General features: G+C 40.9%; 1 protein-coding gene across 7 annotated transcripts in view; it reads left to right on the top strand.

Annotated features, from left to right (window-relative positions):
* Positions 1 to 22,051, top strand: part of slc20a2 (solute carrier family 20 member 2) — a 59,881-nt gene extending 37,830 nt beyond the window's left edge. For 6 of the 7 annotated variants that reach the window (XM_034091070.2, XM_034091064.2, XM_034091068.2 and 3 more), the window contains exons 3-11: positions 1,229 to 1,369; positions 1,880 to 1,965; positions 6,760 to 6,856; positions 7,044 to 7,163; positions 9,527 to 9,751; positions 10,003 to 10,633; positions 11,160 to 11,345; positions 14,216 to 14,300; positions 17,468 to 22,051. In XM_034091070.2, the coding sequence (XP_033946961.1) occupies positions 1,229 to 1,369; positions 1,880 to 1,965; positions 6,760 to 6,856; positions 7,044 to 7,163; positions 9,527 to 9,751; positions 10,003 to 10,633; positions 11,160 to 11,345; positions 14,216 to 14,300; positions 17,468 to 17,632 (1,736 nt within the window). In that variant the 3' untranslated portion in view covers positions 17,633 to 22,051. Of the gene's footprint in view, positions 1 to 1,228; positions 1,370 to 1,879; positions 1,966 to 6,759; positions 6,857 to 7,043; positions 7,164 to 9,526; positions 9,752 to 10,002; positions 10,634 to 11,159; positions 11,346 to 14,215; positions 14,301 to 14,827; positions 14,913 to 17,467 lie in introns of all 7 variants that reach the window. The other variant, XM_034091072.2, reaches the window with a different exon arrangement.
* The last annotated feature ends 1,089 nt before the right edge of the window (positions 22,052 to 23,140 follow it).

Raw genomic sequence — 23,140 nt, forward strand, 5'->3', positions numbered from 1 at the left:
TTTTATTTGCCATTACATAAAACAGAGGAAGCCAGAAAATCCTCTCATTTGAGAAGCAAGAATTAAATGTTAGGCATGTCTGCATGTTGCTCATAATTTATCTACTTTCAGATAAACCTTATGGGAGGTTTCGCTAATGTTAATCAAACTGGCAGCATTTAAACATTTCCAGAGGAAAGCCTGCCATTGTCCTCATATTTAAACACATTTACAATAAAACACAAGACAGTACTGTTGTGTATTCACATTGGCTTTACACATCAACAACAGATTACCTTGAATGAATGGAGCAGCACAATGGGGCTCCCATTGAGACAATGCCATTTTAATGACAGAGTGACTGCTGGGAAATGGTGATAAATAAAGGCAACGTTATGCACGGGGGATTCCGTGTCACTGGAAATGTAGTTGTGTTGCCGCCAAGAGTTGGGAGTGTTTGGGAAACACTGACCAATTTTTCTTTATCTCAAACAGCATTATTGTTTATACAAAATGAGAATTTGTACCTTCTTAAACGGATTCACTTAAATCAGGAAAATGCATCCAGAAGGTTTACAGAAAACAAAATATACAGTATATGTCAATTACTAATTTGCTTTAAAGAAAACCTCCAAGGCCTGACAAATGATCATTCAAATCATGACTAATGAAATAATGTGTTGCCTGATAAATTGACCTGTGGGAAGAGATTGTGTTAACAGATCCTCTGTGAAGGATGTCTTGTTAAATCAATGTTTGTCATCATTAGCTCCTGGCTACAGATTCATCTTGTGCTGCAGGCTTTCAGTAAATCCCATAAAAAGTATTTATTAGAGAACTAAAATCCCATTAAATTACAAGCACTACATTAACTTTATAATCTCATTTGGCAATTATACATTTGAGCGGTTTTCAAGATTATATTTTTTAACTACTCTGAAAAATAATGTCTCTACAGATTTCATTTATACTGATACAGACTCATCTCTGCCAACTTTTACAAACAATTCAAAATGTATTAAATCCAGGAAAGTAAAAAACAAACTGTGGATAGATTTCACCATTTTATATTTATTGGCACAAAATGAAAACAATTATGCATTTTATTGATGTGGCATTATTCCTCTAGTTTACAGCATGTATTAGTGGTTTCCCAGAACAACATTTTGTATGCGATAATGTTGGGGGAAAACTAAATAAACGATGAAATGCCTGAAAGATGTCTGAGATTTGTGCGTCTGTTTCCCAGGGTCGGCCGTCTGGCAGCTGATTGCCTCCTTTCTCAAACTGCCCGTCTCTGGGACTCACTGCATTGTTGGCGCCACCATCGGCTTCTCCATGGTCGCCATCGGCACCAGGGGCGTCCAGTGGATGCAACTTGTCAAGATTGGTAATGACTAAGATCAGTTTGTGTGTGTTTTTACAATGTTTACGATCATGACATCATGTAAACCAAATCTCGCTACAGTGAGATATCCAGTACGGTCACAGTACAGTTTGCTCTGAAAAACATAAACCGAAATAATTAGTTTGATTTAACAAGGATGTCTCCCTCGACCATTTTACACAGCGTGTAATCTCTACTACAAGAGGCAGAGTTCACAATGTCTCCACCATTAGTGGTCTCAATGGACCAGGATGCGGTGCAGTCCTGAGATTTACTTTAAAGTGAAATAAACTCTTATTTATCTCAGCTAAAAGGAGAACCTCTGGCTATTGCAAACACAATCATTTTAAGAAATGTAAAACAATACTGAAGTAAATAAGGAACAGAAGTGAATAATTGGAGCAAAAGGACCGCTGTAACCCTGACTAATGGCTTCCTGATGATCCTTTATCAATGGGTGACTGTAGTCTGCTCCTTTTTTTGCTGATTATGTTTTTTCTCCTCCCTCTCCAGTGTCATCGTGGTTCATCTCCCCTCTGCTCTCTGGACTCATGTCTGGACTCCTCTTCTTGCTCATCCGACACTTCATCCTCAATAAGGTGGGTTAACATAAGGGCACATATACTCCCTAAACGTTTTTTTTCGAAGATGAAATGGCAATGTTGTAACACTAACTGTGACTTTATCATCATAACAAAATTGTAGCTTCAAAGAATTAAAACCAAAATATCTCTTAATTTTCCTTTACTAAAAAAAGAGGAGAATCAGAGTTGTTTCCTGTGCTTCGCCTGCTTTATCGAATAGACCATCGGCACACATCAAGCCCAGTCTACTTAATCAAACTTACAACTACATGGTTTGAAAGATAAAAACGAGGTTATATTTGGCTTCAATAGATTGACTAAACTATGCTGAAATATCAACTGCTTTCTTTGAGTAAGATAAGACTAAATTACCCAAGTTAAGTAAAACCTAACTTAAAAAAACTGGACAAAAGAAAACGTTTTCTAATTTGTATTTCTGGTTAAATTATATTTTTAGCCCAAAAGTACGTTGTAGACATGTATGTTTTTAAGCTTTTAAACGAAGGCACTGGAATTCTTAATTATTTTTAAGTAGTAGTAGTAGTAGTAGTAGTAGAACCTTTATTTATCCAGGAAAATCAATTAAGAACAAATTCTTATTTACAATGATGACCTGACAGGAGGCACAGGCTTCCTGAGGGGATGGGGTTTGGGAGGAAAGATAAATAAAAAGACAGACTCCGGGCACTACAGAACCCAGGAGTCAACACAAACACATAAACTTTAACTAACTTTAAACTAAATCATTTCATAAACGTCCATAAAGTGTAGGGTTAGAGTTTATCGGTCCACACATTTGAGTAATACAATCTAGATGCAAACAAACATACACGTGTACACACAGACCTGTCCAGAGGAGTTCAGCACAGCTTGGCCAAACCTCCATTTGGCAACACTCACAGATCTGTTGTTGTGTAACAGGCCATCTCTGGCAGTGAGGAAGAGAAAAGTATGGTAGATCATGTGGAGGTCAGGACTGCAGGACCCTGTGTCAATGACTCCTCCTCCGATGTGTTTAGTCATATATTCTTTGTACAGATGAGATTTGTTACTTTAAAAAAAAAAAAAAATGTAATCGTTTATTTGAACATTGATGAACACTTTAAAACAAAAATAATGCTTACAGTAAATGAGCCGGATTTTAGCTTTGAGCTCATTTCCATCCGTAGTCCCGTCACATACAACATTTAAGAACATAACATTTATATACATAGCAAAAATAAATACATGATATGCAGGAAGAGCATGAGCAGCATACAAGCATTTACCACATGGCAGTACAATGTAGCAGCTACAATATATAAAGTGCAAGATAAGATAAAAGTGCAAGAGGAGATACCCCTGTATAAAAGTTCATTTAGCGGTGATTACACATCTGTTTGTTGCTCAACCATTCTTTAAGTTGTCCTTTAAAAACATTGAGAGTGGGACAATCCCGTATCTTAGTTGGGAGGCTATTCCAGAAAGAGCTGCCTTTAATGGAGAGGACATTTTGTCCAAAAGTGGTCCGTCTATGGCAGCGTTTCTCAAAGTGTTGGGCGCGCCCCACTGGTGGGGCGCAGAGATGTGATTGGTGGGTCGTGAATATTCCCCACACTGGTGGAATATCAAAACAACGACCCGCCCGGGGTGCAAAGCGCATTGAAAGCGACCCTCTACCACACAAACCAACACCTGTAGATAACCCAATTTGTGTTCTTTGAAATTGAAAAGGATATTGTGTTTGTTAATTTCGTTGCAGTTGTATGTCTTAAGTGTCATTTGGCATGCTTTTATTTTGAAGGCGAATTTACGCTGTTGACAGGTGTTGTTGCTATGGAAACAAGAAACGTTTCACAGCGGGCGGAACTTGTCATAAAGTCCGCGATAATAAAGCCCACCCATTTAGAGGGAAGATATGAATATGATTGGTTAATTGTACTGTCATTTGACATTACTCTCTTGTTCAGTTACTATAGCGGGCCCTCTGTGAATTCATAGCTGGATGTCCAATCAGCTCCTGTCTTCACAGACTCGCAGACTCACAGAGCTTCTTTCATTTAACCCTTCACATTCAAACAGAAACTGAATAGGCAGATTCAAAGGATTTATTTCTTTGGAAATGTTATTTTAAATACAATTTAATCAAGTTATTTTTGGTAAAACTAATGACAAATATTACTAAAAACATATTTAAAAAAAATATATAAAGAAAAATATAATTTGTTTTAATGTTTTTAAATATTATTTTGCAGAATATCTTAGGCCCTCAGAGACAGGCTCGCTACTGGTAAAAATATCTCATACACACATGTGAAAGGCTCTCACAGACACACACAACAGCGTTGCAGTCGGGAAGAAAAGCAATGTGGAGCGAGAGAGAGCGAGAGAGCAAGAGAGAGAGCACACCTTTATCTGTTTAATAAAGTTGTAAAAAATAAAGTAAGAAATCATTCCAATGTGTACTATAGGACAGTAAAAAGTTTAAAAGGGGAGGGATTAGTCAAATATGCATAAATAAAAAGAAAGAATGCTAACTAGGTAACATAAGATAAGAATAAACAAGTTTAAATGATTTGTTGTGATCATATTCTAAAGATGTTTGGATTATTGAAAAGTATACAGCTCCCTTTCATCTGAGTGTTGAGAGCTGTATCCATAAATTCATGTTGGGCTCAAAGTAGGGCTGCTCGATTATGGCAAAAATCATAATCTCGATTATTTGGGTCAATAATTGATATCACGATTATTAAAAACGATTAACCATTTACTTTGAAAAACATCAATTTATTGAAGAAAATAACTTGAAAAGTATGTTTTTAACAGTTGATTACCCCGAACTTTAAGTATAATTCAACTGAAAAACCTATTTTAAAAAAAAATAAAATCGATTATGTTGTTTTCATAATCGTTGCAAGCCAAAATCGTAATTGCGATTTAAGATACGATTAATTGAGCAGCCCTAGCTCAAAGTGCACCAGATTGATGCATTTAACTTCAACATTTAAAAAAAATCTTCCTGGGGGTGCATGCCCCCGGACCCTCGAGGATGTGACGTCCACCACCAAATAAAGCAGGTTAAAATAATTAAATTGCATACATTTTATTTTAGTAAACACTGAAAACGGGTCCCACAGACCCAAACAGCACTCAAAGGTTAAAGGTAGCATATAATAATGTTAAAATGTGCTAAATATATACACTGCAAAAAAACAAAAAAGAGGAGTAAAAGTAGCTCACGACTTGTTTTATTTTTTGAAAGTAACCCTCATCCTAAAAAAAGTTGGAGACCCCTGTTATAGAACGATACATTTGACAATTGTAAGCTTGGCCTACCATTTTATTGGAGCGATGAGGAACAGGTGGGGCTTGAAAAGGCCCACCTGTTCAAAGTGGGGAATGACACAGTCTCCTCTGGTTTCTGACCTAGTGCAGCGTCCAGTGTGTGTTTTTCCACAAAAACACTAAAAATGTATAAATAAAGCATATACTTTTAAAATACTTAAAATGGTCAACACTCAAGAAATTGTGTTTTTTTCAAGGATGGTACAGTGGTAGTATGAATATGGCTTTCTGTCAAAAACCTTGATAGCTCTCTTGTACAGCTGTTCTATTGGTTTAAGGTTTGTGGCACAAGCAAACGACCAGTTTGTCAAACAGTATTCAATGTGGGATAGAATCATACAGTGGAAGTATGACTTTGCAGCATTGACAGTTAAGAAATGTCTAATTTGTTTAAAATGTTGCAAGTTGAATTTAATGGTATTGGATACTTTCTTAATATGTTTCTTAAAAGTCAAGTTCGAGTCCATTATGACTCCAAGATACTTGAAGTGGGAGACTAGTTCTATTTCTGCTCCGTTTAAAAATACATTGGATCCTTCGATTTTGACTGGTCGTTTACTGAACATCATGCATACTGTTTTTTTTGCATTTAACTGTAAGCAAATGTTGTTCAGCCAGTGTTGAACCATGTCCAAAGCATTTGAGAGACAGGATGAGATAATTTCAGTGTTTTTCCCATGTACAAAGATGACGCATCATCGGCATACATTTGCACATTCAACTCAGGACATACATTAGGCAAGTCATTAATGTACAGAGAAAACAGTAATGGTCCAAGAATGGAACCTTGTGGAACCCCAACAGGGTTGACAAGGTAGGGGGATTTGACTCCGTTGACCAAAACACACTCTTTTCTGTTCGATAAGTAAGACTTAACCCACTGTATTGAATCTGCCAAAAAATTGAAATACGTCTGCTTTGTAAGGAGCACTTGGTGGTCAACAGTGTTAAAAGCCTTCCTGAGATCAAGGAAGAGAGCACCTAAATATGGGCTCGTGTCCAACATACATTTAACCTTTTCCACAAAGACACAGTTAGTTGTCTCAGTGGAGTGGTGAGCACGAAAACCAAACTGCATTGGGTGGAGTGGAGCAAAACCTTTGTCTACATGTTTGGTGATTAGTTTTGACACGACTGTTTAGTTTGTGGAGGTGAGGCCCAAAACCTCTGCAGGGCGTTCATATTGCACTTTAGATCATACTAGCAGTAAACAGCACATTGTGAAAGAATTAAGTGTCTTACTTCGTCACTGACCTAATTTTCTGACCACACATTGAACCTGTTCTGAATATCTCACTTCCTTTTTTTCACTTCCCAAATCGATTACATTTTTAAATCGTATATTACAAAAGAACTAATCGGAACCATTGAAAAGCTTAAGTTCACAAAATGTTTTGCGTTTTTTGTAAAAAAAAAGAATCACTGAAACTATTTACAGGTTATCAAAATAGTTGCTGATCAATGTTAATGTATTTTGCTCCACAGGACGACTCCGTCCCTAATGGCCTGCGAGCGCTACCTGTCTTCTACGCAGCCACTATTGGAATCAACACTTTCTCCATCTTGTACACTGGAGCCCCAGGTAATGATACTGAGATACTAACTCTGTTCATTTAGTCTGACGCAACGTACCATCAAATCAGCTCAGTCGCAACCTTCAAAAATTCCTTTAAAGTTGTTTCGAGAGTTTGAGAAGATTATAATACTTCAAAACTACTTTCAAAATGTTATTTTCTTACATTTTCTTATTGTCTGTCCATTTATTGCAGTGCTTGGGATAGAGATGCTCCCGGTGTGGTCGATCTTTCTAATTACTTTAGCCGGGTCGCTGATCTGTGGAGCTGTGGTCTGGTTTTTGGTCTGTCCCTGGATGAGGAGGAAAATAGCGGGTAGGTGTATGCGCCTGTGTGTACGTGTGTGCTTGTGTGTGTCCAGTCTTTCTCACGCCATCTAAAAAGCCGGGCACTCTGACCCAGGCCTCACAACGGAGCCTCAGTGCCTGTTTGCTCACTCTGTGCTCCAACACCAAACAAGGGATGCCAGCGGATGTTTTCTCTCGTTGCCTTCTGCCAGAGACACTGAAGGCACCAAACTCTGTGAACTCTGAGGAGTGCTCCTGTTGCTTTCCTTACACACTTTGGAAATCCTCTAGCTTCATATTTCCTTGGCCTGATGCAGGGGTTCAGATCATGGCCTGGAGCTGGAAAGCTTTCGGAATTATTTCTCTAATGGAAAAATCAGCTTGCAGCACAGCAGACGACGCTGTAAAACATGACACAGTAAATAAAACAGTGGAAAGAGCAGCTGCTGGTTATAAGCAAGGCAGTCTGTCTTTGAATGTTTTACTTAATGTCATGCAGACAAATAAGAACTCTTGTTTATTTCAACAATCAAAAGACTAAGGTCAGACTGAGTAATACTTCCAAATTAAGACATTATAAATGCTGATATGAAAATATAATATGAGATAGTCTCACAGTTTGACAGACCTTAAACTAAAGAACTAAAGAGCTGCTCTTATTGAGGCAGCAACATTGAGGCTTAAAATAGAACGATTGTTTGTCAAACTTTCCGAGCCTGCACGCGGCCGATCTGTTGCTCAACGTGTTGCGACCTCTGAATGCCGGTGAGGATTATAGGTGATATTATCGCTCCTAATCTGGATATTGCTGCATCCGTCAAACTGAAGCAGGTGGTGGCTGACTTTATGTGTGTGTACTGAGGGGTGTGTGAGGAGTTGTGGGGCATCAGGTCAGTCAGCACTGGGATTAGTCAGGATCAGCTGATGGCTGTACTTGTGTTTGTGGAATGTTGCTGCATAGTTTTCTCAACCAAAATCAGGCAATTTATTATTAATCATTATTGATATTACTTCAGAGTAACTATACACTTTCACTAAAGACGCATTGGAACAATTTAATTGAAAAAAATGATCTGAGTTTCAACTTTCAACACTTGTGAAACTGTTGAACTGATTTCATCAGACGGCTCTAATTGGAAATAATCCAAAAAAGCTTTACTGTAAAACCTCAGTCTTTACTACCCGCCGTTTGACTTTATAATGTTCCACTTTCATACTGTAAATGATTACCTAGACATATCAAAATAAAACCCTCACATGTTAATACTAGGGCTGTCAAGTTAACGTGTTAATAATTATGTTAACGTGTTAATAATTATTTTAACGCGATTAACGCATGTGCATTTTTTGTCCTCGGCCGCCCTGTAGTTTCAGAGCGCATCGAGTTTAAAATACCATATACAATCCAAGCACACTGCTGATGCCGACAGCCCCGCTCCTGCCGCCCGCTTGCGGAAGACCACACTTGAAAGTGTGCGGGGGAGACGCCCGGACACGTCTACGAGCAGCAAACTTTCAACAAAGGTCGCTAAATGGGTGGCTACAGCTTGAAGGACAATTAACATTGTGGAGGACGAGAGGCTGCGTGATATAATTCGGGTCGCATCCAACGACTGCACTTATGAATTGCCTTCCAGAGCCACCACTGTGTCGAAAATACACAACTTGTATGGAGTCCAAAAAGTGAAAGTAGAGGAGGATTTAAGAAAGACTTCCACAGTGGCGCTCACCGGAGACTATTGGACTTCACTCGGTAATGACAGTCACCTCGGGGTCACAGCGCATTATTTTGACCCACAGTGGGAACTTCAGGCTCATGCTTTGACAGTTATGAAAACAGAGGAGCGGCATTTCGTCGACAACTGCGCCGACACACACACACACACACACACACACACACACACACACACACACACACTTTGTATTGTATTATTGTATTGTATGAGAGAGGTTCCAGGTTGAATTGAGGCGAATATTTGTAATGTTCAGAGGTTGTTGTGTTTAATATTCATGAGATTATTTGTCATTTGATTATTTGTCATTGATCAAATGATAATAAACACACATTTGCATAAAGCATATTTGTCCACTCATATGTTGATAAGAGTATTGAAAACTTGAACAATATCCCTCTAAGGTACATTTAGAACAGATAAGAAATGTGCGATTAATTTGCGATTAATCGTGTTTAACTATGGACATCATGCGATTAATCGCGATTAAATATTTTAATCGACTGACAGCCCTGGTTAATACCATTATCGTATTTTAAGAGTTTAATTAGTATACAATGCCCTGTAAACTCTGTTAGCATTTGTAGTGAGCGTTTTCAGTTTTATCCGGTGTTGATAGTATGTCCAACTAAACCCTCCTTTGCTTGATTTCCTCCAGGTGGCCTCAAGAAGGAGCAGGCTCTAGCACGGATCTCTGATGAGAGTCTGGACAAGATCCCAGAAGAGGAGGAGGAGAGCCCCGTCTTTAGGGAGCTCCCAGGGGCCAAGGGCACAGACGAAGCCGTGCTGCCGCTCACCGGGGGGGGCAGTGACCGCGAGTCCAGCGGAGACCTCAACAACCTGGCTAATGGAGGCAACATCCTGCCAAACGGCAGGGCGTACGGTAAAACTGAAATAATATTATTTTTCAAAGACAACAATATGTCTTGTGACTTTCGAGAGATATAATTAAATCAATCAATCAAGATAGTTCATCCCTTTTCTTCCCAAAATAATATTTATTATTTACATGTCTAGTTCCCTCTCGGTTTCTCTATGTTTAGGGAAACCCGATGTCAATGTGCTGTGATAGTGTATCTCTTAACTTGCAAAAGTTGTGCTTCTACAACAACTTTCAAACTCTTTCTCCTTCAGGCCGGACCAACTCAATGACCAACGGCTGCCTCAAGTCCCCCATCTCTAACGGCAGCTTCACCTTCGATGGCCACATGCGCAGCGATGGCCAAGTTTACCACACAGTGCACAAGGACTCTGGTCTGTACAAAGACCTGCTCCACAAAATCCACGTGGGCCGCATGGACGAAAGCGACCGCTCTGGCTCCAACGCCGGCCCGGCAGACAACAACTACCGCCTGCTGCGGCGCAACAACAGCTACACCTGCTACACCGCGGCTATCTGCGGCATGCCCGTCCAGCCGCTCATTCACTCAGAGTCACGCGACGACAGCGAGAAGCTGGTGGGAGAAGGAGGCGGCAGGAGCAACAGCGTGTCCTACACCAAGAAGAGGATACGCTACGATAGCTACTCGTCCTACTGCAACGCTGTGGCCGAGGCTGAGATTGAGGCCGAGGAGGGTGGGGTGGAGATGAAGCTGGCCACAGAGCTGGAAGGAGTGGATGAAGATGGGGCTCCCGCTCCGGTGCCTCTGGAGGACTTGGCCGAGGAGGAGGAGAAGGACAGGCCTGAGGTGTACCTGCTTTTCCACTTCCTGCAGATCCTCACCGCCTGCTTCGGCTCTTTTGCCCATGGAGGCAACGATGTCAGGTACTGCCTCCTGCTGCTCACAGGACATACAGCATCCCATACAAACACTGCACTCGTCAAAGCACATCTCCCTTGTAGCAGCTCATCTATTTCAAATCAAAATGTACTAAAAAAACTAAGATATATGTTATCAGTTCCAAAATTCACACATTCTTTTCTCATCTTACAAACAATTCTGCTTCATTCCATATTTGTTGGTGTTTATCCTTTCAAAAACTAAATTGTCACTGATGTTCTGAAAAGTTAGCTTACCAATTACCGTACCTAAAGGGAGGTCCACACCTGTATGACCAATGTGCTCTACAAGCAATCTAACAGCACCATTAAAACATTGATATCCCTTTAAACAATATATATAACAACGAGGTCTTCAAGGCTTCAATAGAAGCTTTGAATATAAAATAACAATACATGAAATACACCCCACACAAGGCCTTGTGTAGATTATTAACAATAATATGAATTGTCACCAACAAATGGTGTTCCATATCTAAATAATTATCTTTTTATTCTCTCACCTTCGCAGTAATGCCATCGGGCCCCTGGTGGCACTGTGGATGATCTACGATCAGGGGGGTGTGATGCAGGATGCTGCCACCCCCCTCTGGCTGCTGTTTTACGGCGGTATAGGCATCTGCGCCGGCCTGTGGGTGTGGGGCCGTCGCGTCATCCAGACCATGGGAAAAGACCTGACCCCCATCACCCCGTCAAGGTGAGAAAGCCACCACATGGGGGGGGGGGAAATGGGTGAGAAAGAAAGTGTTTATACGGAGGAGGTCAACTTTTCAACTTGTTTCAAAAAGCTTCGACATGCTGACACACACAGGTCCATCCAGTGAAACAGCGTCCTTGGTAAGTGTTTGGTGCACACGGCTCTATTAGGATGCACACACACATTTTAATAAAGTAATTTAATGTCATGGCAGTTCAACAGTTAAATCCACTCTGCTGGCAGCAAATTGCAGCACAATCATGATTAGAGCCCCTGCTCTGTTTCCTCTGGTGCTCCCTTATAGGTACAGTAAACTTGTCTGACTAATCAAGGGCGCTTGTTTGAGCATGCACTGATTACCCACTCTCTACTCCCAGACAGAGCTGCCACTGCAGGGAAAAGCATGCTTACCACACATGCGTTTTGCAAGTACAATGTTGTACTTACATTATCAGTTTTATCTCTTAAGGCTTACATGATAATTATATAAAAATATCTATATCAAGAGGGCAGACCTTTTTTTATATTTTAACAAAATGTATTCACATATTACCGGACAAGTAAACAGTATTTGATGATAAATATGAACATCTATATAATATAAATGTAATTGAATCTGTTGACAGTAATCACAGTCTTCCTACTTGGACTGTTATGTATAGAAAGACATTTGTATAGAGAATGAAGTAGGAATGATTCCTTTTTCTTCAGACCTTCTTCACTTCTTACATAATAATTCAGAATAAATACCAAGTCTTATGGATTATACATGAAGCCCTGGGGGAACTACATCCTACAACCTTAGCAGCAGACATCACGCAACATAAACCCTGCTGCTGCTCGGCCCTTTAGATTAATCTCTCGTTCCCTGTCCCCTCGTCTTCCCACGCAATGGTGTGTGTGTGTGTGTGTGTGTGTGTGTGTGTGTGTGTGTGTGTGTGTGTGTGTGTGTGTGTGTGTGTGTGTGTGTGTGTGTGTGTGTGTGTGTGTGTGTGTGTGTGTGTGTGTGTGTGTGTGTGTGTGTGTGTGTGTGTGTGTGTGTGTGTGTGTGTGTGTGTGTGTGTGTGTGTGTGTGTGTGTGTGTGTGTGTGTGTGTGTGTGCATATGTGTGCATACCTCAAGGATGTTAGTGTGTATCGTGTCAGCCGAAGAAAGCTAGGCTCTATGCCTGCAGGTCGCTGTGTGTGAATGTATCCATGCACACATATTCGGGGATAATTGGTGCAGCTAGTGTGCGTGTGTGCTCTGTTGCCTTTCAGGCACTGGGTAACAGGAAGTTGTTTGGCACTGTGGATGAGGAGAAGTAGAGCAGGAAGGGTGAGGGAGGGGCCACAGTGGGAACCCTGGCCTCTCTTCTCCAACCGCAGCGAGGGCCGCCAGCCTGACTCCTTCTCTGGCACTTTCCTTTTTCCCCCTCTGTCTTCCTCCTTTTTTCATGCTCCTTCCGAGCCTCTCCTGTAAATCTTTTCCTTTTTTTATTTGGAATCAACCCTCTATTCTTCTCCTTTCCTCCACTGCTTCCTTTTCTTCCTTCCTTTCCATTTTCATATCCTCACTGCACCTTTGTCTTGTTCTTTATCGTCGTCTCACCTCTAAATCTGTCTCCCTCTTACCCAGAGTACCTCAATTGTTCTCACTCTCATTATTTCTCCAACTTTCTTCATTTCTCCTCCTCCTTGGCCCCTCTCTCTGGCTGTGTGCCTCCTTGTCTTTCTTTCTTAATCGCCCTTCTTTCCATCACCAGCTTAGTCTTTAGCGGTTCTAAAGGCTCTCTTCCCTCCACTGTCTGTTTCCATGCATCAATTTGACAAAGACGTGTTTTTGGGTCGAGGGTAGGAAAGGGTGTAGATGTGTGTCGGACAGTGGCTGCCTGGTATCCCAGCAGGCACAGTGGACACTTCAACATGGCAGTGTATCACAGCAGTAAAACGTATTTGTATAAACGTGAAATATGGATTTCCAGCCAGCACTCTTGTTGAACCACCACGGGACAGACTGAGATGGTGATAAAATGTGACCGGTCCTCTGGAAGATGAATGGTTACAAAAGACGTTTCTCCAAAGAACAGGTGTAAAACATTATATAACTGATGGCTCGGATCCATTCATCTTTCTTACTGCCTTGATGAGAGACATGCAGTCTTCTTTTCTTTGCCTTTTGCTAGGGAGCATTTGGTAGCTGAGCGCTGACAGGAAAATGTAGAGAGAGAGAGAGACGGATAGCGTATGACATGTGACTCAGTCCCCCCCTGACCAGTCTTGAACTGGGTATGATGCAATCACATAGTCTGCTTCTTAAACCCCCCCAGCCCACCAGGACATCACACACCGGTCTTAAATATGTCTGCACATACAGCGAACGTCCTTTCACAGATGGGTTCAAGTGTAGTCAAAGTTTGACTCCAGTCGAATCACAAGAGCTCTTCTGCCCAGCTGTTCATGATTCAGCATATTCAACACTGCCTCTACCCAGAACCTCACCTCAGCTATTGTCTTTTCACTCATTTAGAGTTCCTGATTTGTATCTCTCGTGCTATTTTTAAATCCTTAATTTACTTCCCAAGTGAATGGCCAAATGTTTCTTGTGTTTCTTTGTCTGGTGTCAAAGTGTGAATAATGTTATGGAAAATTGGACAGAAGTGATCAGCACGATGGGAATTATTAGTTGTGTACAAACATATAGGACTCGTAGAAACGCTGTGTATATTGGGTGTGGGTGTATGTGTGTCAGAGGGATGAAATGTTGTTTCTTTTGTTTAAACTGCTCTATTATTGTGTTCCTATGAATGTGGGCCGTGCCATCAGCAGCTCAACCCAGATATTACAATGAAGGATGTCTCTTTGTTCCCCCCTCCCCTCCCTTCTCCACAGTGGATTCACTATTGAACTGGCTTCTGCAGTCACAGTCGTGTTTGCTTCCAATATCGGAATCCCTGTCAGTACCACGCACTGCAAGGTATGAGCGAGGGGCCTCCAGCTGGCCTCTCAACCCCCCCTACAGGCATTTCCAGGGGAGAGGGAGCTCACACTGCCTCCCAGGGCTCTGGGCTGGGAAATACTCTGTAAACTGTGCCGTTGATTTAAGATTAAAGCAATCTGTACATCACCTTTTCCCTGGTCGCGTACGCAAAGATGCCCAGATCAAAATGCACCTCAGAGATGACAACGTTTACATTATTTTCACTTTGTTAAAAGACAATCAAAACATTTGGGTCAGTACCCAGCCCCCTGCAGCAGTGTGCAGCCCCTCCCCCCTGTTTCTTTGCAGGAGCATCGGATCCAGGCTGGAAGACGTTGCGGACCCTTCCACCAACTCTCTCCCATTGTGCCCTCTCAGCACTGGCATGGTTTGGTGTGTGGGTTATCCACCCTCCAAACGCCCCCACCCACAGCATCCTCCCAACCCCCCCTGCCACACTTGTTTTCCTCTTTTTTACCTCTCCCTCTCCATCTTTCTGTCTCTCCACTCATCTGTTTTTACAGCGGATTTTGCATTGAAGTAATGAGTGCGCTAACAGTGCTTGTTGCATCAAATGTGGGCATCCCAATAAGCTCCACCCACTGCAAGGTATTGGTGTCATTCTTTGTGAAGCCCCTTCATCGCTTCACCTGTAGCTGTGAATCGCCAAAGCCAATCACAACTCCTGAAGGTGCTGTTTTGACTTCTACAGTTGTCCTTCAGCAGCAGACCCTACACAAATGTATGACATTGTATGCAAGACTATTAGACACAGAGCAGTATATTACAAGTGTAAAGCTATTTAACTAATTGAAAGCAAAGAGACTCGTGTATCTTCCTGTGAAGTTTTATAATTTATTTCACATTCTTCCTGTAGCCATATTTTGATCTACTCTTTAGGAGTAATCTTTACCGTTGCAGCATTTTATGTCAGACACTATTCTGCTATTCTCAGTCAGTCTGAGAGGGGCTGTTCGGTAGATGGGGAGGCATGTGGTGCAGTGGGTTGTTTGTTGGTGTTCGGATCAGGGGGTCACAGGTTCAACCCCCACTGCTGTCAGCATGTCGTTGTGTCCCTGGGCAACACACTTCACCCCAAATTGCTCCTGTGGGGATTGCCCACAGTATTGAGTATGTAAGTCGCTTTGGATAAAAGCGTTTAACAAGCGACATGACATGTAGATTTAGTTGGAAAAGGACAAAAGAGCCATTTGCTCTTCCTTAGTTTCTATGTACAGCTACGCTTTCTGACTAGCCTCCTTTCCCAGAAAGCGCGGTATTGATCTTCTAGTTTAAAACGAATAAGCAGATAACCTTTAAACTGGTCGCCTGTATTTGTGGAGATGATTAAGTGTAAACACACCCATCTTATTTTAAATGATGTCAGTGAGACAGGTCAAAACAAGGGGTATGTGTTTCCTCCCAATAGCTGCTTCACAACATAAAAGTAAAATGAAACTTGTCTCTGTGATAGAGATGATTTTGTCTAACAGTCTGCTGAAGGGGAACTGCACAAGACTCAAAACTGGTATTAAATGACTGATAATCGATTTGTCTAAACTTCATCATCCATACATTATTTTCCCTTCTCACCTCCACTTACCCCTGTCTCTTCCTTAAACCACGGATAATCATCTGCTTTGCATAAAATGCTTAATCTACTAAAGGTTAGAAGTATACTGTCATGATTTAGTGACTGTGTGAGGGAGATGCCCAGATGTTGTTGGAAGATATTAGAGAACTTGTGATACAGATTGTTAAAAGTGACTGAAGTTTTCCGAAATTATCCAACAACATCTGTGAACATCTCCCAGAGCGAAGGTGGGCTGGCATCCACTTGGTTTTTTCTAAGCTAAGAGCAACTTCTTTTCATTTGGCTTTTTTAAACTAATGTGCAGACGAAACTGAATGGATGCCCAGCCCCGGTGACTTCATGTGCAGTGACTCGTCGTTCCAAAAGCTCCACGGGCAGGCAGCAGCACAAACACTGAGGTCACACCGAGTTCCGGCTACTGCTGCATGACTGAAATACTACAATTGGCTGCAAACACACCTCTTGATCACAAAGCTTACATATTGTTCCACACAGGCTTTAGTAAGACTGCTTTGAGAATTGAATCATCCAAATTAAGGGAGAAAAAGACTTCATGCTTTCCCTAAAGATATTTGTGTGTCGTCTAGTCTGGCACTAGTGTAACTTTGAGTCACACTGACTTATCGAACACATACTCTGCTGGTAGGCTCTGTTGACCTTCCACATTTAGTCTCGAGTGGGACAGAAGGTGTCTCATGTTTCTCTGGCCGTATAAGAGCAGGCACGGTTTAAGCCCCGCCCACCTGCAGTGTCACTAACTGAGCTGAAACCAAGTCACTGCACATGCAACTCTCCAACACACTGAAGGACTGGAAAATGTGTTCATGTGTCTTCTCCAAAATGGATTCTTACTCAGTACTATACTTAACTGATAACTTGACTAAAGGTGAGAGAAGTGTGTATTGGTGGACGACTGACATTAGCAGAAATTATTGAATACTCTATTAATAATAGAAAACTCTAAACGTAAAAAAGGGTGATTTTTATTGCACCATAACTTCTGATTTCACGCGTCCACCCTATAATGTAATTTATGTAACCCTATCTTACAATTTAGCTTGCTCTGACTAACACCTACAGTTTAGACCCAAAAGGTCTTGAGGAGCTGCAGGCTGATTACAGGCTTTTTTGTTTCGATGTGATTGTTTACCTTACCGATGGATCTCTTACACCTTTTCTACATTCATTCATTTAATTTCATACTTTAACCTGACATCTATAATTGATATTTACATAGTTTTGTACGATTTTTACACATAAGTAATGTAATCACCTTATAAAATCTGAAAAATGTCAATAGTTATGAACAAATATAATTGAAACATGACATGAAACATGACTACATAAAATAATACATACCGTGTCTGTGAACAAGGGTACTATGATACCTTTCCACAGTACGTATCCAGATGGACATAAACATTTAAAGATGCCTGCAAAAACAAGCTGAAATTATCTAAAATGTTCAAAATAATAAACAGCCTACAGCTCTTCAAATTGAATTTGTCTAGTTTAAACATTTTGTTCCCTACCATCCATGTTTCTGATTGTTCTTCTTCCCCCCCTCCAGGTGGGCTCGGTCGTGGCCGTTGGTTGGATCCGCTCCAAGAAGGCAGTGGACTGGCGCCTCTTCAGGAACATCTTCCTGGCGTGGTTCGTCACAGTGCCCGTGGCCGGCCTGTTCAGCGCTGCCGTCATGGCCCTGTTCGTCTACGGCATTCTGCCCTACGTCTGAGGGCCAGGAGGGAGAACATGGGAGGGGCAGAGAGTCAGAGGAAGAGATAGAGGGAACCTTGGGTAAAATCAGAGCCCGAGTGTCAGGGGTTCAGATAAAGGAGAAGGAAATAAGGAGAGGGAACTGCAGAGGTTTACACATGGACGTGGTTGTACTGTGGATGTGAGGAGGGTTGGTTCATACGCTGCTGGCTCCGGAGATGTTTTTGACTCCTATGGGTTTCTGATTGTTTTTATTTATTCTCTTCTTTTGGGTGCATAAGAAAAAAGTGTATTACAAACATGTTCACTGTACCATTCAATCTGCTGTACATAACAGAGAAATATCCAGTAACTCTTAAAAAAACAAAAAAATCATGAGTTTAAAAAAAAAAGACGGCACAAACCTTTAAAATAATAATAAAAAAAGGTTAAATCTGCCGACTTTAAACAACATCATGCTGCGTGCTATCCCAGGAAGCAAAATCGTGCAGGTGCTCATTATTTTTGACCCAAAATGCCAGAAAAAACCCTGTACATATTGTTGTATTGGAGTGTGCTTTGTTGTACTTTGGCTTGCTTTAAAGTTGAAAAAGAAAACGACAAAAAGAAACAGATGTGCGTGTGGAAAACCAACCCCTCCATTGTCTCACCTTTAACATGCTAGCCAGGTACAACTAGCCAAACGGATAGGACGCCTCCGAGGGGGGCGGGACTGTCACCCTGCTTTATTTTCCACATGATGCCACAGAAACCTGATTCGCTAAAGAGTTGATTTTTGTCAAGAGCTCCTGTATGTTTTTAGAGATGGATCTCATATTTTTTAATGATGTAATATACTGTAATTTGTACTGTAAATAATATCCTTAGAGTTCGGGGGCGGGATGGGGATCATATGGTGTGTTTTTAAACATGGGGGGGGGGGCTCTTCACCTCTTCATGATGTCGTGTCCCAGAGTACACACACACTCAGCGAACACACACACGCACTCAGTGAACACACACACTTGACAAGCTGCTGTTTTTCCATAGGTTTGCAGAAGTATATTGATTGGAAAACAGTATTACAAATTGGAAGTAATTAAGCCAGAACTGGAGATATTTCATCCTTCTGATTTTATCATGTAAGTTAATGTGACAGTATTGGCAGAAAGATCTTTAGCTAAAGGTTTGATAAAAGGTTTAGATGGTTATATCAGTGACATTTAAAGGGTTAGGTGCCGCAGAAGCCAAAACACTAAAACTGAACCAGGACAAAAACACTAAAATGGTCCCACAAAATGTTCACATACTGTATCTTCATCCGTTTGCCTTTGTTTTCATAACAGAATTCACCTACTGGAGTCAGGGTTTTACATTGAAGGCTCCCTGCCAATGATGGACCTCGACACATGTTTCTGATCCCGCATCGCCGCTCAGATTACATGTCTTAGTCCAGGACGTGTCTCTGCAGCCCCGACCCTCGGCCTCATGCTCCTGGGCAGCTTCGTCATGTCAGACGGCGATTATGTGTCATATCACTTTGTATTATAACTCCAACCAGTTATGCAGAAGTGGGAAGGAAGGGGATTTAACCCCCAGCCACACGTGTAGCTCCTCAAAATGGGCTGGTTGTTGTTTTGAAGTGTATAAGCATTTAGTCTATTGATCACCTGTGTTTCAATCGAAGTGCTAAAGGCAAGCTAGATATCATAGGCTCCAGTTTTGGGCTCAATCGAAGCCAGAAAACTATCACGAGACTTCTGTCTTAGGATCATTATGGTATGGTATCGGGGGGGGGGGGGGATAGTACTGATCATCACCAGCTTTTTAACCAGATCACCTGACCTGTAGATGAACAAAGTTTAAAGCTTTTTTTTTATTTGAACAAACTCGATGCCAGGTGTTGCAAGTTCTTTTTTTTGTTCTTGTGTTTCCTAATTTCATTTTTTTCTTTCTCATGAACAAATCTATGCTTAAGTAGCCACTTGCCTTGTAACATTGTGTTTTACTTTGAGCAGATACAGTGAAATAATTACGTACTGTGGTGTTTACATCGTAACCATATTGTAGACTATCTGAAAAAATAAACTGTTGCCTAATGATGCCAATGAAAGACAAACTATTAACCATGACTTTTTAAGTGCAAGTAAAACAAATAAAATAACCTGAAGTGTCTAGAGAGAGAAAGAGAGAGAGCAAGTGTGCGCGTGATGACTGTTTTTATGTTGTTGTTGTTGTTGTTGTTGTTGTTGTTGTAGCAGTAGTGCTAATCATGACCCCGTCACTTTACACTGCTAATACAAATCATTGACACTGCATGTATGGGTGCAATTCAGTAATGAAGAGAATGACTAGAGACATTTCATCAACTATATATTTTTCTACCATATCTGAGTTTTAACCTGGGTGAGCTTCCTGACACTGGAGGGCACACAGTGGACTGAGGGGGAAGCAAGGACTATTTGTTCAGAGATCTCTGAGAAAAGATCTTCTAACAAATCAGTATCCCTCCTCGCTGGTGCCATGTGCCGCACCTCCTCTACGCTCGTGTGTTCTTTGTAACTTTGGCGTTGTGTCGGTTGCCAATAGATCAGATTTTTAAATTACATTTATATTTTTGAATTTTAGATGAAAACTCTTTGTAATTTTGTTTCCCTGCTGCTTATAATCATGAGAGCAGCTTGAAGTCTTGCTAAATCAGGACGACTGCTCTCCGTAGGTAAACTAAAAGCGAAAATCTCTGTAGGCAACAGAATAAATCTTGTAGGCCTACTCTGTAACTGATAACTGGACTATGAGGACATTTGTCTCCTTGTTTTGGCAGGTAACCACTCTTGAAGCTCATACCCTTTCACTCTTCCACAGGGTGTGTTACACAGGGGGCTGCACGGAGATGGTGTGTGTGCAAACTCTATGTGCTCTGGTACAGTAGAGCTGGAGAAAGAACATCTATAACCAAGATCAGAGTTTACAACCATTTATTCAAAGTGTAACTGGAATATTTAATATATTGTGCACATGTTATCATCTTATAGAGAGCAACAGCTAAAAAACACTTGTTTTTTGCTTATTCTAAAATAAATAGGCATGTAACACGATTGACTTTATAACTTTTGAACTCCTTATCATTTATCCAAGAAAAACATTATTCGTTATCAAGTGCACAGTTAAAGACATGCGTTAAAGGCTAACAAAATATCCATTCATGTTTTGTTTATATGTTGAGCACATTTGATATGATGGATATAGTGTGGTCGTAGCTGGTAGATGTGTGTTCTCTCGTGTTCAGTTGGTACAATAAAGGAGACTGAATCCACTTTCCTCAGGTTGGATTATGAGGTTTACTGGGCTGAGGTCGGACAGGGTTCAGATATCTGGTTTGTGCTGCATCACTGCGGCCCCTTGTGTAACCTGCACTGTCATTTTCTGTTTTGTTTTCCATGCATTCTCAGTCCAAAGAGGGGGGGGGGAGTGAAAAGAAAACCTGATATTAATGGCTCAAACTCTAAAGTTTAGGAACCATTGCTCTATCAATATTAAAGCCCTAGACAATTTGGTTTCAAATATTGTGTATTTCTTTAAAACATTAAATACAAATAGTAGGTATGAAAAGTTTAGCTAATAGTATTTGATTGGCAAACATCTAACGACTTTTATCACATGTTGATTCAATGTCTCTGATTGGTGCATAAACCATGTGACACCTCTAATTTCCAAAAGAGCTTCGCCTATTTAAAACCATTGAGAAGAGCAAAAAAAAGTGCAGAAATCGCTCCCGTAAAGATAACCAAAACTGCTTTCACAAAATAAATGTAGTTTCCATATTGGAAACAATCAGCCTTAAAAAAAAAAGCTGATTGAGAAAACAAGTTGTCAGGGCCCTTTAAATAGTAAGTTGTAGATGAAATAATTCCAATAATTGTGCAGGTCCCACAGAGAGGGACAGCAGTATCAATGGACACTGCAGTGTAATGCCATTGAGGGAGTCACTGTGCTTCTATTGCATTACACCTATTGTGTGACCTTCGCAGAGAAACAGCAGGCGCCATTTCTTTCTCCCTGAACGTGCCGCAAATGCAGTTTGTTGTGAAGCTGTAGCTCCACCTGCTGAAATAGCGCCCCCTCCAGGCTGTACTGACACAGGTCCTCATCTGGATGTGGCGTGCTGTCTCTAGTTTTCTGCTCTGTTTTGTAATAGGATGTGCTCCTTGGCTGGCTTAGCTCTGTGTTGTCTGTTTACTGTTATTTAACTGTCCAGTCCTTCAAAAGTAAAAAAACGGAAAAAACAACAGTAATGAATACAAAAATCAAGAGAAACTGTAGCCTGCTTCTACAACATCTTAAAGCTCTTCTGATTTGCATATATCGTACTGTAATGTTTTATTTAAGATTTTAGTGGAGAACAAAATGTCTGCATTTAAACTAAATTGTGGGAATTAAAATTACAAAGGAAATTGAACAGAGTTGTGTGTGTTATTTTTGAAAAGATGTGTAAGAGTTGAAGACATGGTGCTTATTGCTTTCATTGCTATGTTACACTCATCCTGAACAGCAGTAGAAACATGATATAATTTAGCTACATATTTGTTTAATTAATGTATAGAGTGGTCAATGATTTATGCATGAGAAGTGGTTATTGTCATTTACTCACTTGTTTTGTACCTATATATCTGAGTTACAATGCTGTCCCCTTAAACCCTTAATGTTGTGCCTGCTCATTTCCCCCCACTTTGCATGCATTTGGTTTCCAACAGCAACCGGCCTCTTTAAAGACTGAATGAATGTGTCAGATCTTTTCAGCCTGCTCTTATTTATTTCGTTGTTTTTTTTTAAAGCTTGGATAATAATTCAGTGACTTGGCACAGATTGCACTTTTAAGTTCCCAGCACTGTGGCTCTCTGTGCTGGCTTTGATTTGAGAAGTCTCTACAGAAACACTGAAAAATGCTGGTTTGAAGCTGGCACACAGCGAGTGACACCATTTACGTTCAATGGTTTCCATTTCATGTTGGTTAAATCAGTAACCAACAAGCAATGGAAACCATAACCTCCCTGCAGTCACAGCAGGGTTTCCCTAACATAGTCATTGTTCTCTCAAAGGTATTTCACTTGTGTTCATCTTTATTGAGCACACTTAAACCCGGCCTGAGGTCTTATAATTAAAGATGTAGAATGAACTAGTCCATTTAAGTTCACTTTTTCTCACGCTGCGATAATGTGCATGTGGCTGAAACCACTCTTAAGTTAAATCTATCCAAGTGACATGCCTTCTCTACATTCACTAAGAACACTAAAAAAAAAAACCTTAGATCAAATCAAATTTCAGATAAACACCTTTTCTTCCCATCTACATTGGCGCGGAGCCTGCTATCACACAGCCAATCAAATTGTTTAGTTGTAAAGTGCCTATAGAAGTGAATGCTGAGTTATTCCACTGCAGCCTCTCCGTTATGTCCATACACAAGTTAAATATAAATATTTTAATTTGGTATTAATATTTGTTGGTATGCCAACGTTTTCATGGCACACAGCAAATAAGCAGCTTAGAT

Source organism: Pseudochaenichthys georgianus, chromosome 9 (assembly GCF_902827115.2).
Source record: "Pseudochaenichthys georgianus chromosome 9, fPseGeo1.2, whole genome shotgun sequence".
In the NCBI taxonomy this organism is placed as follows: domain Eukaryota; kingdom Metazoa; phylum Chordata; class Actinopteri; order Perciformes; family Channichthyidae; genus Pseudochaenichthys; species Pseudochaenichthys georgianus.